The sequence below is a fragment of the Crocuta crocuta genome, unplaced genomic scaffold (assembly GCF_008692635.1).
Source record: "Crocuta crocuta isolate KB4526 unplaced genomic scaffold, BGI_CrCroc_1.0 scaffold675, whole genome shotgun sequence".
NCBI lineage: Eukaryota > Metazoa > Chordata > Mammalia > Carnivora > Hyaenidae > Crocuta > Crocuta crocuta.
This window is the reverse complement of record NW_027528796.1, coordinates 3,773,553-3,787,842: the sequence shown is the minus strand read 5'-3', so window position 1 is coordinate 3,787,842 and position 14,290 is coordinate 3,773,553. Positions and strand designations below refer to the sequence as shown.

The following is a 14,290-nucleotide window of genomic DNA, read 5'->3' as shown; positions in this document are numbered from 1 at the left end:
GGCGGTGTCGCCGTTGTGGTCCAGGCCGGGCGGGGAGGAGTTCTCGGCCGGCGCCATCGTGTTCTGGTTGTGGACCTCGACCTGGTGCCGCCAGATGCTGAAGGAGGACTTGAAAGTGCGCATGCACTCGAGGCACGTCAGCTTCTTGTACTCGCACTTGCCCTCGTGCTCCCGCTTGAGCTCAGGCGAGAAAAACCTAAGGCTGCAGTAGGGGCAAACGGTTGCGTTCCGGCACAGCCGCTCGTGGCTTCCTTGCTCTAGAAGAGAAGAGAGCTTAGCATTACAGAGGCGGCACTGGTAAACCTCCTTGTTCTCTACCGGGCTCCCGAGAGAAACATGCTCTTTGGGCTTAGCAGCTCTACTGAGGCCAACGGGCTTTTCTCCCGGGTGCATCTTTATGTGCTGTTTGAACTGCGAGAGAAAGCGGTAGGCCTTTCCGCAGTAAGTGCAGATGTAGGCTCCTTTGGCTCGCGACCGCAAGTTCCTCTTGATGGCTTGGGCCTGGGAGCTACCCTGCGCCTGGAAAGCGGGCTTGCAGCGCCTCAGCTTAATGATCAGGGCCTTCTTAATCTCTCTCTCTCTCACTATGTCAATGAGCTTTCTCTGGAACTTCTCGTCCAGCACGGCGTGTGAGCTGGAGGCCGGCGACGGGTTCCGCACCACGCCGTGCTGGGTCTGGCAGTGCGTCCACACCTTGAAGTTCGTGTGAAAGCGCTTGTGGCAGATGTCGCAAGCATAGGGCTTCTCTGGGTTGTGGTACATGTTAGTGTGCCGGTGAAGGCCTGCTGTGGACCTAAAGATCTTAAGGCAGTGTTTGCATTTAAACTTTTTGTTTGGTCTCGTTCCCTCCAACTCACCAAATTCCTCTTTATTCAAGTCAGAGTCTGGAAACTCGGCACCGGGGAGAGGAGGGCTCGAGCCCTCCTCTAAGTTCTGTTCGGACACCGGAGCCCCGTGCTCGCCCTCCTTTACCTTCTTAAACGGCAGTCTTCGGTCCGCCTGGAACCTCCTTTTGGCCGGGAGCCTGCTCATGTCTTTTTGGTCGTCTTCGGTCTTCAGGGAGAGGTCTCTGGTGACGGACGACGCGGCCGCCGGGTCTCCCACGGTGACTCGGATGATGTCGGAGGGGTCCCCCGGCGGGCTGCGGGGCTCCGTCTTGACTCGCACTTCCGTCACGGCAGGCTCGCCCTCCCTGTCGGTGGACTGAGAGGCGCTGAAGGACCTGAGGCGGTGCGGCTGGGGGGCCGGGGGCCGGTCCTCTGGGGCGGACTTGTCGCCGCGCTCTTTCAAAGCGGGCTTTTGAGACAGGGCACAGAACACGTTCGCGGGCACCTCCCCGGCCACTGCAGACGGCCCCTGGGAAGACTTCAGGTCTATGGAGGGTGAGTAGGCCGGAACCTGGCTGTCCATGGACAGCGACCGTCTGAGGAGACTCTTGACGAGCGGGCCACTCCTGTCGATGCCCTGCTTTCCGGAACCGGGGCCGCCCGACGGGACCACCAACCCCAGCTTCGAATAGTACAGCAGGTTTCTGTCTTCGCCCGGCCCGCTTCCCTGGCCAGTCTCCTTCAGCACGTAGGGGGCCTCCGACGAGCTTCGAAGAGACAGGACGGGCGGTCGTGGTCTCTTCAAGGCCAGCTCTATGGCCCTCCCTCGGGGCAGCTGGCCGCTCAGACCCACCTCCTCGTCCGCCGCCTCCCTGTCCGGCAGAGACTTGGACTGCAGTGCTGCGCTCCTCTTCCCCAGGCTGCTCCTGTGAGGATCGTCCAGCGACCCGGAATGCTCCAGAGGCTGTGCGTAGCCCGCCGGACCATCCTTGGGCCAACAACTCTTGTCAGCCGCTGACAACGAGTGAGGCGCTTCCGCTGGCTTTGGGACGTGGGGCTTGGCGGTGCTGGTCTTGACCGCGAGGCTGGGGGAGGGCCGCGAAGTGTGGCTCAGGTCGGGCGGATTCTGACCGGCAGCTTTGCCTTGTGCTTCGTTTCTGCTCTGACAAACGATGACACTTCTCTTCTGAGAACTGTTTTCGTCATCGTCTATGAATATTTTCTTCCTGTTGGGACACGTCGGAAAGGGGGCCTGGGGGGTTTTCGAGACGATGTTCGTGAGAAAGGAAATCCCGAGGCTGTAGCCCAGCTCCTGCACAGCAGCGAGGCTGCTTTTCTCGACAAATAAAGATGAAGAATAAATGTAGTTCAAAACATTATCAAAAGCATCTGGTTCACAAAAATCAAGTTGAAATACAGTTTGTGACTCATTCTCCTTATTTGTGAATAAACTCTGGAAGTATTCACTGCTGGCAGCCAAGACATTTTTGTGAGCTCGAAATTTCTGGTCTCCGACAATCAGCAGCACGTCACACAGCTGCCCCTTGAGGCGCTCCTCGTTGAGCGCGCTGAGGAGGGAGATGGCGTGGGCCGGGTTGATGTAGTGCAGCAGCCCCTCCATCGCGCCAGCTGACCTGAAAGACAAAGTGTACAATTAACATGAGAAACGTGCAAGGTGCTGATACCGAGCCGACTGCAGGCTGACAGAAACTCTCACTTAAATACCATGGGCAACAGAAGTGAATCCATCTTGTGGCTCCCGGGGACCATCAATCACTAAAGTGGAGGGGTTTTAGGACTGGGACTGTACCTCCTTCAGAAGGCCGCTGGAGCTCGGCAGCTATGTAGAAAAGCAGTATTTGACATTAAAGGTTTGTTATTTATGGTTCCTCTCCATAAATATTCTATTTCTTTTACCTCAGAGAATAAGTACAAAGTCCCAGAACGCCCGAGTCTGTATTCTGAACACAAAGTCAGTCTTCTTACCGGACGTACTTATACACGACGTGAGCTGTTACTGCTGGGTTGCAAAGGGGTGGCCTCACCAGACCTTTAAAAATAGGCAAAAATCTGGGGCACCTGGGGGGCTCAGCAGATTAAGCGTCCGACTCTTGATTCAGCTCGGGTCGTGATCCCAGGGTCATGGGATCGGGCCCCGTGTCCAGCTCCTCGCTGAGTGTGGAGCCTGCTTAAGATTCTCCCTCTTTCTCTGTCTGCCCCTCCCTCGTGCATATGCATGCTCACACGCTCTCTCTAAAAAAATAAAAACAAAAATAGGGAAGAATCTACAAAGAGATAGAAACTTCACTCACTGATCACTGCCATATCAGTGTTTAGCAACGGTTAGAAATGTTAACAACAGAAGAGTTTGGTTTCTGCCTTACCCTGAACACCTTGCAATCTCCTGACTATGATTTTCTTACCAAAGCACATTTTCGACAACAGCACAGAGGAAACTCCGGCCTGATCTAAACTTAATTATTACTAATTTTAAGTTAACAGGTCTGATTTCAGCTCTGTACCTCTCTTCCAATCTAAGGTGAGATGAGAAAAGGCCTTGGTGGCTGGGCGCAGGCTTGGACAGAGACGCTGGGTGACAACTGCTTCCTTCCTGCCTGACAACTAGCCCCCCCGAGTATCAGCTCCGTCACATGAAATATGGGGGACTGTGCCCTTCTTTAGGGCTGTTGCAAAGACTGGATGAGCTAGCATCTCTTACACGGTAAGCATTTAACTCAGTATCAAAGAAAAGGGTCTATATTCATGCCACCCATGCACTCAATGAAGGGACAGAGACCGCAATCAAGTGTCTCTTGGTTGCAAGAGTGAATCAAGCCTTCACTTGGGCTTCTGTTACTGTAACACTTCATCTCTGGTTTCACTGCAGGGTCTTCTTTAAAATAGTTATGATCTGGGGCGCCTGTGGCTCAGTCGGTTAAGCATTTGACTTCGGCTCAGGGCATGATCTCACTGTTCATGGGTTCGAGCCCCATGTTGGGCTCTGTGCTGCCGGTTCAGAGCCTGAAGCCTGCTTCGGATTCTGTATCTCCCCCTCTCTCTGCCCCTCCCCTGCTCACACTCTGTCTCTCTCTCTCTCTCTGAAAAATAAATAAGCATTTAAAAAAATAAAAAAAAACCCAGCTATGACATTTATTTTTGAATGGATTCAGAGTAACTCGGTTTTATCATCCTGTAAGGGGCAGGGTGTAAATGTAGCAAACCTGGCACGCAGCACAACTGGCGAGTTCTCCTCTGGTTTCAAAGGATCACCCTTTGCTCATCAGGCGGGCTCCTCAGAAGGGCCCACAGCATCCGCGAGGCCCCAGCCCAGACTCATGAAACACAGCACACAAACTGCTTTGCTACAGTTCTGACTCCGTTATGGTGCTGGCTCCACACAACGCACTCAGGGACGTGCCTGCTTCCGGAGGTGCTGCCTGCTGGGCAGCCTGTCCCCAAACACAGGCTTTGGTTAGAGTGTAAGGAGCTGCCGTCCACTCCTGCCCCCATCATTCCGTATCGACGGCAAATTTTAAGTCCTCCACTTTTGATTGATAGAGACTTTTCCCTTCCTCTTCCGCTCGCCATTTCAATGTCTTCCTTCATCCTATCATGTCTTGACATCATGCATTTATGTATCTGCACAGATCCTTGTCACCTTTCACAAAGGCCAGCAGATAAAGAAAGAGACTCGTAATGCCACACTCACAACTCAGCTGTGTCACGAACACTGTCTTTAGTGCTAATTATTTTTGAGAACCCTAGTTCGGAAAAGCAACAGATGCAGAATTAAAAGCACGGACGCGTATTTTTCAAAAGGGTTTCTTAAAATCAATTTAGTGGTTTGAAACCAGTGATTCAACAAAAGATAAAATGACCGCGACAGAGGAGAAAACGTCAGAATGCCTCCAACACAGTAAGGCTGCGCTCGCCTGACACCCGGGTTTCAGCCTCGCGTGCTCGCATCCTCAAGTGGAAGCATGTGCGACGCACCCCTTCCCACGAGTCCGGCCCAAGACAGCACTCCGGGCTGCTCCGCCTCCCCCCACTGCGAGGCACGGATGAGTGGCTGCCACACCTTGCGGTCGTGCGCAGGAAAGGAGAACACGGTGCTGCCGCTCACCGAACACCCCCAGCACACGATGAACTGTGCCAGGACCCCGCAAGTCATCTTCCGCTCACTCAACACGGTGCCGTCGGAAGGGTCTGAGGAAGGCAAGGAGCCGTGGCAATCACGGAAGACTGGGCGGTGTGGGTGGCGTGGACTGCGGGGCTGAGTGAACCACAGGACAGCCGAGCTTTCCACCAGAACTGAAACAGGCAGTCACGCCAAGATTCTGAGCAGAAAAGTGACAATGACTTGAATTATGTTTCAGAAGGGTCCCTCTGGCTACGCTGTTGAGAACGGACCTCAGAAGGCAGGGAAAGGCAGAAGCTGGGAGGCTGGCTAGGAGCCTGCAGCAGTGACAGGGGTGACATCTGACGGCAGCCTGGACGGGCTGGGAGCCTGCAGCAGTGACAGGGGTGACATCTGACGGCAGCCTGGATGGGCTGGGAGCCTGCAGCAGTGACAGGGGTGACATCTGACGGCAGCCTGGACAAGCTGGGAGCCTGTAGCAGTGACAGGGGTGACATCTGACGGCAGCCTGGACCGGCTGGGAGCCTGCAACAGTGACAGAGGTGACACCTGACGGCAGCCTGGACAAGCTGGGAGCCTGTAGCAGTGACAGGGGTGACATCTGACGGCAGCCTGGACCGGCTGGGAGCCTGCAGCAGTGACGCAGGGGAGACAAGATGGTGCGTGGACCAAGGAGGTGGCCGGGGAGGTACAGGCAGTTACCGGGATTTCTAACGGGTTGACCGCAGAGGACAGAAGGTGGGGGGTTACAGGGAGCCCCCAGAATCCTACCAGAACGGCTGGAAGGAGTTCCTCACTCGAGACGAAGTTTGGTTCGGGTGTTTTTCAGGAAGTCAGTCTGCATTCTAAACGTGAGCAGGAACCCGCTCACGACTGTGCCCTTCGCGCTCCGCGTTCCCTCCGACCCCTCCGGTGCCTCCTGGGATCGCTCCCCCAGCACACATCTGAACTCTCGTCTCAGGGCCAGCTCATGGCGCAATCCAAACCAAGACACCCCGGGAACTTGAAACCACAGGTACGGGCTAAAGGAATGTGTGAGGACGAAGCCACGTGAGGACTTCCACGTCCCTGGCCACGCTGCAAACGCGACTCCACACGCCATCTGTGCCTGCTGCCACACGCCACAGACACCGTTGTTCGGAAAAGTTTCCTTCTGTCACTTTTCTCAAATTAGCATGATAGCTGGTTTTGTTCTAAGTCACTGCTTTTGATCCTTGAACCACAGGCTCCTATACACTTTGAGCGAAAACGCCTGAGAATTAGGAAAAACAAGCTGCTCAACGTGGGGCCGCGAGAGAAGGAATCGCCGTCCCTGAAAACCTGACACGATTCGTCTGGCTTCAGCCTCGCTTAGTGTCCCCAGTGGGCCACCCGTGCGGGAAGCCACCTAGCGCGCAGTCCCGGCATGGCAGCGGGGGCGCTGCTGCTGGGTCTCTGGCTCCGCGGCCCTGGGTGCTCACCTGACCCCCAGCGGCGGCCAGTATTTGAGAGCTCGCTCCACCGCACACGACGTGAGCAGGTTTATGCATTAACCGAGTAGCCGCCGCAACCGTGGCAGGCAGGTACTAGGATTACTTCAGAGGCGAGGAAACAAGGCCCAGACTGCTAGTGACTTGGCGCGGGTCACCTGCATGGTGAAAGGCTGAGTGGGAGTTGCACCAGGTGACCCGACTCTGGAGGCCACGCTCTTTGACCCCGACAGCATTGCTGCTGCCGGCTTCCTCCCACATCAACATCTGAGTCGGGCACTGTCCTAACCCCCATTACAAACGAGGACACGGAAGCACTGAGAAGTCACGCCTGGTACCGAAGGGGAATCGGTGAGCAGCGGGGCGAGCTGGGAGTCAGGTCCCAGCCTGGCCTCGGTCATCACGTTACCCGCTTCTCCTACCTGGTGCACAGCTAGTGCGTGCTAGGCCAGGCTGGGCACGGGGCCTGGGGGCCGGACAAGCACAGTCCTGCCTGAGAGACTTGTGTGGGGCCAGGACAGGGGAGTCCATCACCACGCGCCAGTGCGCAGAGCACCACGCAGACTGCAGACGGCGGCAGGGATGCCATGCGGTGATGGCATCAGGCACAGCGCGCAGGGAGGTCAGGGAAGGCATTCTGCAGGGGGCACAGGGGTGGGCAACGTTGGAGTAGTTGGGAAGGAAGGGTGAAGGGCATTTCAAGGACAGGAGACAGGCCAGAGTGCCCGTAGGGAAGGCAGGTGATGAGGCAGCAGAGGGGAGAAGGCCTGAGGGCCCTGAGAGCTAAACGAAGACCACTCAAGGTCTGAAGAGGCAACGCACCCCTTCTCTCCTGGCCAGTGGCTGGGGTCAAGGCCTGCACGTGTGCAGTGATGGGACGGTGTGCGCAGTGCACACCCCTCGCCCTCCTGGCCTTTACCTTCGTAATTATTCAAACTCAAGATCGATGGACCCTTTCCTGGTCTAGCTGCAAACAACGAACAATTTGGATTTTTTGTTTTAACAACAGTAGGTGTATTTATTGAGCCTAACAACAGAACTGAAGATATAAAGCGCAACATTAAGAATGCAGCCAAAAGCGGGGTGGAAATCACAACTGCTGTTTCCCGACATAACCCTTTGTGGCTGGTGGGTGTGTGGACCGAACGTCCAGCCCCTTCGCTTCTTTGGCTCTTTGGCCCTTAGGTAGGGCTGGCGCTGTTGCTGCACGGACTTCCTCCTCCACAGATCTGCCGGCTCATCAAACTGCAGCCTCTCACGTAGTTTTAATTGTGATTAACCGGGACCTCCGACTTTGGAGGACAGTGCCGCGCAAACCTAAAAGCCCTTGCGTGGAAATGCATCTATGGCCACCAAGTCCGCCCCCCCCACTCCCCCTCCACCATGTGGCCCCACCTGACTCATCAGCGAAGAGCTCCTGCTATCACTTGAGTCATAGTGAAAGCCCTTGGCGCTCTTAAAAGGAAAGTGGGCGACATGTGGACGAAAAGAGTCGTTTACAATGGACAGAAAGAGCTGAGTGGAAATCCCCCAAGGAAGTCCAGATTCTGAAACAGCCCAGCTCGCTTACCACTTGCATCCTTGCACACAACACTCTTCCCCAACTCTGCCCGAACCGTTCCTATTTCATGCTGTTTCCTGAAATTTCCAAAACGAGAATCTGTGCAATTAAACAATTCATGGAAGTCACAGCTCCTGGAAAAGACGTTCAGATCAGCTTACTCGTCTCCAGTCCTGGCTCTGTCACTGATGGGGCATGTAACCTGGTGAAGGTCACTTGACCTTTCTGAGCAGTAGTTTCCCGAACCTGTGAAACGGGGCGAAGCCTGTTTACCACACAGGAGTTCTATGACGAGCAAAGGCCGCACTGTTTGCAAGCTCCTGGTATCCACAGTGCCTCCTACGTGGGAAGCATTTTACTTCCTTCCTCTCTTCCCTTCCTGAACGCTATGGTCCTGAGTGAGGGTTACAAATCGTCAGGGACGCTGATGATTGTCTAGTAGCTCACATTCCCACGGTAGGACAGGGACAGATAATTACACACGGTGAAGGATACAGACAGTAGCACTGACTTCAGGAAGCAGTTAATTGGGCCGGGTGGTGAGTGGGTGGGTGAGTGCCCAGTGGGGACATCAGAGAAGACTGGGACTCACCAGGTAACTCACTATCGGAATGGCGAAGGCTCCATTCTTCCCATTTCTACTGCAGGTACTTTTTAGAAACACACATCTGATTGTGCCAGGGCTTTAAACCCCCTACAGGGGATGGGGGTGGGGGTATCCAGGTTCCAATTCCCTAGCGTGGCTACAAAGCCCTTTCCAATTGAACTGCAGAAAATTATTTCGTACCAATACTCAGATTCCTTAGGTACTAAATGCCAAGAGAAGGGAAAATTCATATCTTAACAAAAAATGACTCAGTACAAATAATTTCCTCTTTACAGCAATGCCAGGTGAAGGAGTTAAGATTTTTCCGGGGATGGAGGGAAGGTAGACAATTTTGGAAGAGAGCATTCTTGTGATGTGAACAGAAGGAAGCAAAGTACAAGGAAGCCCTCGCATAAAGGGCACCAGGAGGTGAATGGGGGGCCCCGAAGGGGAGGTGGGCCTTGGACCAAGACAACCGCACTGATTGTCACCTTTGAGGCTAAAGCTCTGGCTGGTGTCAGAGCTAAGATACATTATAAATCAAATTCGCTGCTAGACTAGCCCGTAAGTCTCGGTACCAGTCCTAAGGGAAACTGTCTGTTTACACCCACACCTGAGCTCTGGGCACACGGTCCCTTGGAAAGCTGGGGGCTGCTTCCATAGCCCCAAGAGAAAAGAAGGAACGCACGTAACACAAAGCAAACGGTCAGAAAAGCAGAGCGTCTACACGTGCCTCTGGAACATGAACACACACATACCGTGCAGCCCCAGACCCTCACCTGTGGACGTAGGCCCGACTCTCCTAAATCTCCACGAGATTCCATTACTCGGGGGAGAGGAGACGCACAGTCAGTGTCGGGGTGGGGGGTGGTTATCATTCCCTTGGTGACAAGGCAGGGATCAGAAATCTTCTAAAGCGCCTCAGAATTCAGAGACAGGCTCACTTAATCCGACCCTTCCAGGACGGGAGTGCCGCTCCCATGGGTCCCGTCCCCCCAGAGAGGGGCCGAGTCGGGCGGAGGGACTGCAGCACAGCTCGGGCCCCCTGCTGGAAGAGGCCCTGGACTTGGCTTTGAAGACCCCCCTTGTCCTGTGGGCTGTGCCGCTCTGCCCCAGCTCACGGGGAGGCGCACGACCACGGCCAAGCAGGCAGAACCCTTCTCCCTGGAATACGGGCCTGCAAAACCCAACAGAGGCAGAAGATGAGGAGATGACTTAGCTCAGCGGTGACCTAACAATGCAGCGCACCAGGCCACCAACCCGACTGCAGCCAGTAACCTTCATCTCCGCACCTCCTGGCCCAATTCCTTAGCTTCTTCTTAAATCTCAGGAGCAACCCCGCATCTTTACAATAAATTCCTTGTTCTACTCAAGCTAGCCTGTCAGGGTCTGTTCTTGTTCTGAAAGGGACCCCAACTGATACATCTCCAGGTGTTTCTCACCTTCCCGCCCCGCTCCCCCCGTCCATCCTCTACTGCACGGAGCTTCCTAAACCACGGCGCCAGCATCCTTCGGGCGTACGCACTAGGTAACACTATCATTAATACCATTTATTTATTGAGCTCTTTTTATGTGCCAGACATGTTTAGACACGCCTGAAAAATCGGCGTGCACGAAACAGACTAGGCCTCTGAATTGTAGGGGGGGTAAATCGGGTAACGCACAAGGAAACAAATGACAAAGGTAACTTCAGACTGCGCTGTAATATTAATAAGCAGGGAGCTATCACTGGGTGGAGAAACTGGGGCTTTGGGGAGGAAGGTTCTTAAACAACACTCGTGGGACATTTTGGCTGAGCCCTAAAAGCTGGGCGAAAAGTTAAGTAGTTAGATGGTAAAAGCCACGGTTGTCTGTCAAAACACAGAATGTTAAAAACAGACTCTACAGCTCTGTAAAACTGGCTTCAAACTACTTTTTAAATGTTCTTTGCCTTCATTGTTCCCCTGTGAGCACCTCCTGCTTTGGAGGCTGTGTCTGTGAGACAGAGCCCCAGCGTCCTGCTTCCTCCACGACCAGATCGCAGACGTCCCAGCACCCGTCTAACCTTCCCCAGGATGCAACTCAGCTGAGCATTCACCCCCCTTCAACGCTCAGCTCAAGTCCAATCACTCCATTCAGCCTCCCGTCACGGCTGGACTGTGTCCCCCCGCCGTGCCCCATCGCACACTCAACGCTCAGAGCCTCCGAATGCAAGCAGATCTGGAGATACAGTCTTTTCTTAAAAATTATCTTTAGATTTATTTATTTAACATTTTGGGACAGTGACAGCGTGAGGAGGGCGGGGCACAGAGACCCCCAAGCAGGTTCTGAGCTGCGAGCACAGAGCCCTGCGTGGAGCTCAAACTCACGAAACTGTGAGACCATGACCGGAGCAGAAATCAAGAGTCAGACGCGTAGCCGACTGGGCCGCCCGGGTGCCCCTGAAGACAGTCTCTGAAGGGATCAGGGAGTGTTAGGAAGGACTTTAAGGTGGCCCCTAAGGCAATCCCTCCAAGAGGAGACAGGACAGGAGCGCATGAAGACAGAGAACACAGTCCTCTATACACCAAGGACAAAGGCCTCAGGGGAAACCAGCCCTGCCCAAACCTTGATCTTGAACTTCTGGGCTCGAGAACTGTGTGAAGATAAATTTCTGCCAAGCCCCCAGTCCGTGGTGCTCTGTTTTGGCAGCCTCAGCAAGGAATGCACAGTCCTTGCGCACTTCAGTTTATAATGAGCAACCGCCTTCCAGCTCCCGCGCTACAGAGCGGCACCATTTACATAATGCCCACTCGGCGCCAACGCTGCGAGTGGTTTGTCTCCCCAGCAGACCTGTGAGCTACGCAAGGACTGCCACCCTGTTTAATACATCCCGAGACCCTTCACAATGCCCATCCTGCACAGCAACGTGTTGATTTTTCTGTGCTCTGACGATGCAATTACACGCAGGAGTGGAAGCTGCGCCTCGTATCGGTTTTCCTGAAGCAAGCTGGTGCCCATCACTGCCTTTTAGAATACTGCATTGATCTTTCTACCGCTTCCTAGATAAAATGCAAACTCTAGGACTGGCATACAGGCTTGTTCGTGTTCTGGTCATTATTTGTCTTTGGACCCCCTCTGGACACTTCTTACCATCCACCCTACAAAGCTGTACACCCAGTTTTCACCACCTGACGTACCTTTCTTACTTTCCCTTGGCCAACTTTTCCAGAAAGATCGGGCTCAAATGTCACTGTCTGTACAAAGCTCCAGTTACTGTGTCCCCAACCAATGGCTCAGCTGGATTGGAGCAGCCACAGGACTCCATCCACTTTTTCTGCGGTTAACACGACCATGCGGCATGGCCTGTTTTTAGTGTCTACCTCCCTCAGGAGAGCCCTTTAAAAGGAAAAACACTTGTTTTCATCTGTGTATCGCTGGCGCTTAGCGCAGGCCTGGCAGTATGTGCTGCGTGAAGAGAGAAACCCTCACCCCCCAGGTTCACGCCTGCACCTGCTCACCGGGGCTGCTCCAGCCTCTGCTCCAGAGCCTCGCACGCAGCAGCCCTGCTTTTCGCATGAGCTCTGGGGGCTCGAAGGCCTACGTGATGTGGAGTCGCAAACCTGAACCTCTGCTTAGACCTGCCCTTGGGACTGCAGGTGCCTGCTGGGCACGTGCACCACGGCACAGCCCGCGTGCCCGGGCAGCCCTCCGGGCCCTCCCTCGTCCCTACCCCACACCCGCTTGTCCTCACACGTTCCTTATTTGGTTAGGGGGGCTGCCAACCGCCAGGTCTCCCAAACCGGAAACCTCTCTCTCTGCAGCCCAGCACCACGGCCTGGCAAGCCTCGCTTGTAAACAGCTCTGGAGTCAGCTCTCACCCCTGCTGGCTGCGGGGACAACGAGAACGGTCTCTTCGGCCATCCCCTGCTCACCCGAGACCCCAGTTAACCCCCCTTTGCGGACACACCCAACACCCCCTGCCATAAACACTGTTAAAGTTCCTTAAGGACCGGCGTTCTACCCTTTTCACTGTACAGAACAGGGCGCAGCCACCTTCGCTAGCGTCGAATGAATGAGTGAATGAAAGAAACATAAGGTAACTTTCAAGCAGATCAGTGCCCCAAATGTCCACTTTCTTTCTAACACCAACTTTCAGGAATACTTGAATTTAAAAGTAATGACAATTAGACATTAGGGGTGGAAGAGATATTTACTCCAAGCATCAGATGGGGGGAACAGCTGTCCATGAAAAATCCAAAATGGATTATTAACCCGCTTTGTCTTTTGAAGCGAGGTTTTTAAGCACAGACCGTGAAGCGGGCTCCTCAGGGCGGACTCGGGGCCAGCGTCACGAACAATCACCGGACTATGCTGTAAGACGCGGAGGCCCGCAGGTCCCAGAGGCGGGCAGCGCCGGGGGCTCCGGCACTCCAAGACCCCAGGATACGGTCCTGTGCGGGGTCGGATTAACCCTGACTTTCATCGGCCACGGCGAGCCCGAGAGAACCACTCTGAAAATACCCCACCTCCAAGCGCCGCGGCAGCTGCCTTCTCCGGAACCGCGCAGCCCTGTGCTCGCAGCGCATAGCAACCGGGACGAAGGGCTCGTGCCCAGGGGCCCCCTTCGCCACCGGCGTTCATAGGGCGCTACTGAACTTGGTCCGCCCACGTGGTCCGGGCGAGTACACACACGGAAAGATCACGGGGACTCCCGCCGGCAGAGGTCTCTGGGCCGGGGTCTCCAGGACCGCGGATCCCAACACCCCCCATCTCCACCGCCCCCGGCCGCAGATTTCGGACGGGGCCTTTTTCAAGCGGGGAGCCATCGACAACGCAGCAGAAACAAGTCCTCCAGGGGTTCTGGAGGGAACGGAGCGCGCCCCGGGGTCCACGCGTCCCGCAGAGGGCAGGCCGAGGGGGCGGACCGGGGCGGGGCCGGCCAAGTCCGCCCGCGCTCCTGGTTGGTCTCGCCGGCGGTTGCCGGGAGGGACCCAGGGGCTACGGGGCGCTGGCCGCGGCAGGTGCGGGGCCCCGCCGCCCCGCAGCTCCGGCGCACACCCGCGCACCCTGCGTCCCCGGCCCGTCCCCACGCCCGCACGGGACGCGAACACGTGCCCTGGGCCGGAAGACGCCCCAACCGCTCCGCGCAGGTGCGCGCGCCAAGGCCGGGCACGTCCGGCCCAGGGGGCACCTGGCCGGGCTGGGGAAAGACCAGCCGGGGACGGAGCGTGCGCAGTAGCGAGGGCGAGGCCAAGTGCGGGCAATGAGCATGCGCAGTGTGAAGGCACAATCGGCTACGTGGGAGCCTGGGGCATGCTCGGTGAGAGCCCGGGCCCGGCGCACGCGCAGAAGCGCTCGGAACCCGCAACCCGCTGGTGGAGAGAAAAAAGAGGAGAGAAATCACCTCAGAGTTACGTCAGGAAAGGCCGCGTTTGGCGAGGAGGCTGTGGCCTCCCGCGGGGCCCCGCAGTTCTCCTGGGGCGAGCGGCGTGACAGTTACTCACCGGTCTCCAGCCCCGAGGCAGCCGCCGGGCCCCTTTCCGCTCACACTCGGCTCGCGCGCGCCGCAGCCGCCGCTGCCGCTGTGATTCCATCCATCTTGAATTTGACGTCATCCCACACCAGGGATGAGGTCATCGCAGGCAGCGCTCGTCACGTGCGCGGCGCTGTGATTGGGCGCCGGGCGCCTGGGGGCGGGACGAGGGAGGCGCGCCGCGCCGGGGGCGGGCGAGGGCGGGCTGGACGGGA

General features: G+C 56.0%; 1 protein-coding gene across 1 annotated transcript in view; it reads right to left on the bottom strand.

The window, feature by feature from the left end:
• Positions 1–14,129, bottom strand: part of ZBTB21 (zinc finger and BTB domain containing 21) — a 15,213-nt gene extending 1,084 nt beyond the window's left edge. The window contains exons 1-2 of the mRNA XM_077755457.1: positions 14,047–14,129; positions 8–2,461 (exon numbers count right to left, since the gene is read on the bottom strand). Coding sequence (XP_077611583.1) covers positions 8–2,448 — 2,441 coding nt within the window. The 5' untranslated portion in view covers positions 2,449–2,461; positions 14,047–14,129. The remainder of the gene's footprint in view (positions 1–7; positions 2,462–14,046) is intronic.
• Between the last annotated feature and the right edge of the window lie 161 nt (positions 14,130–14,290).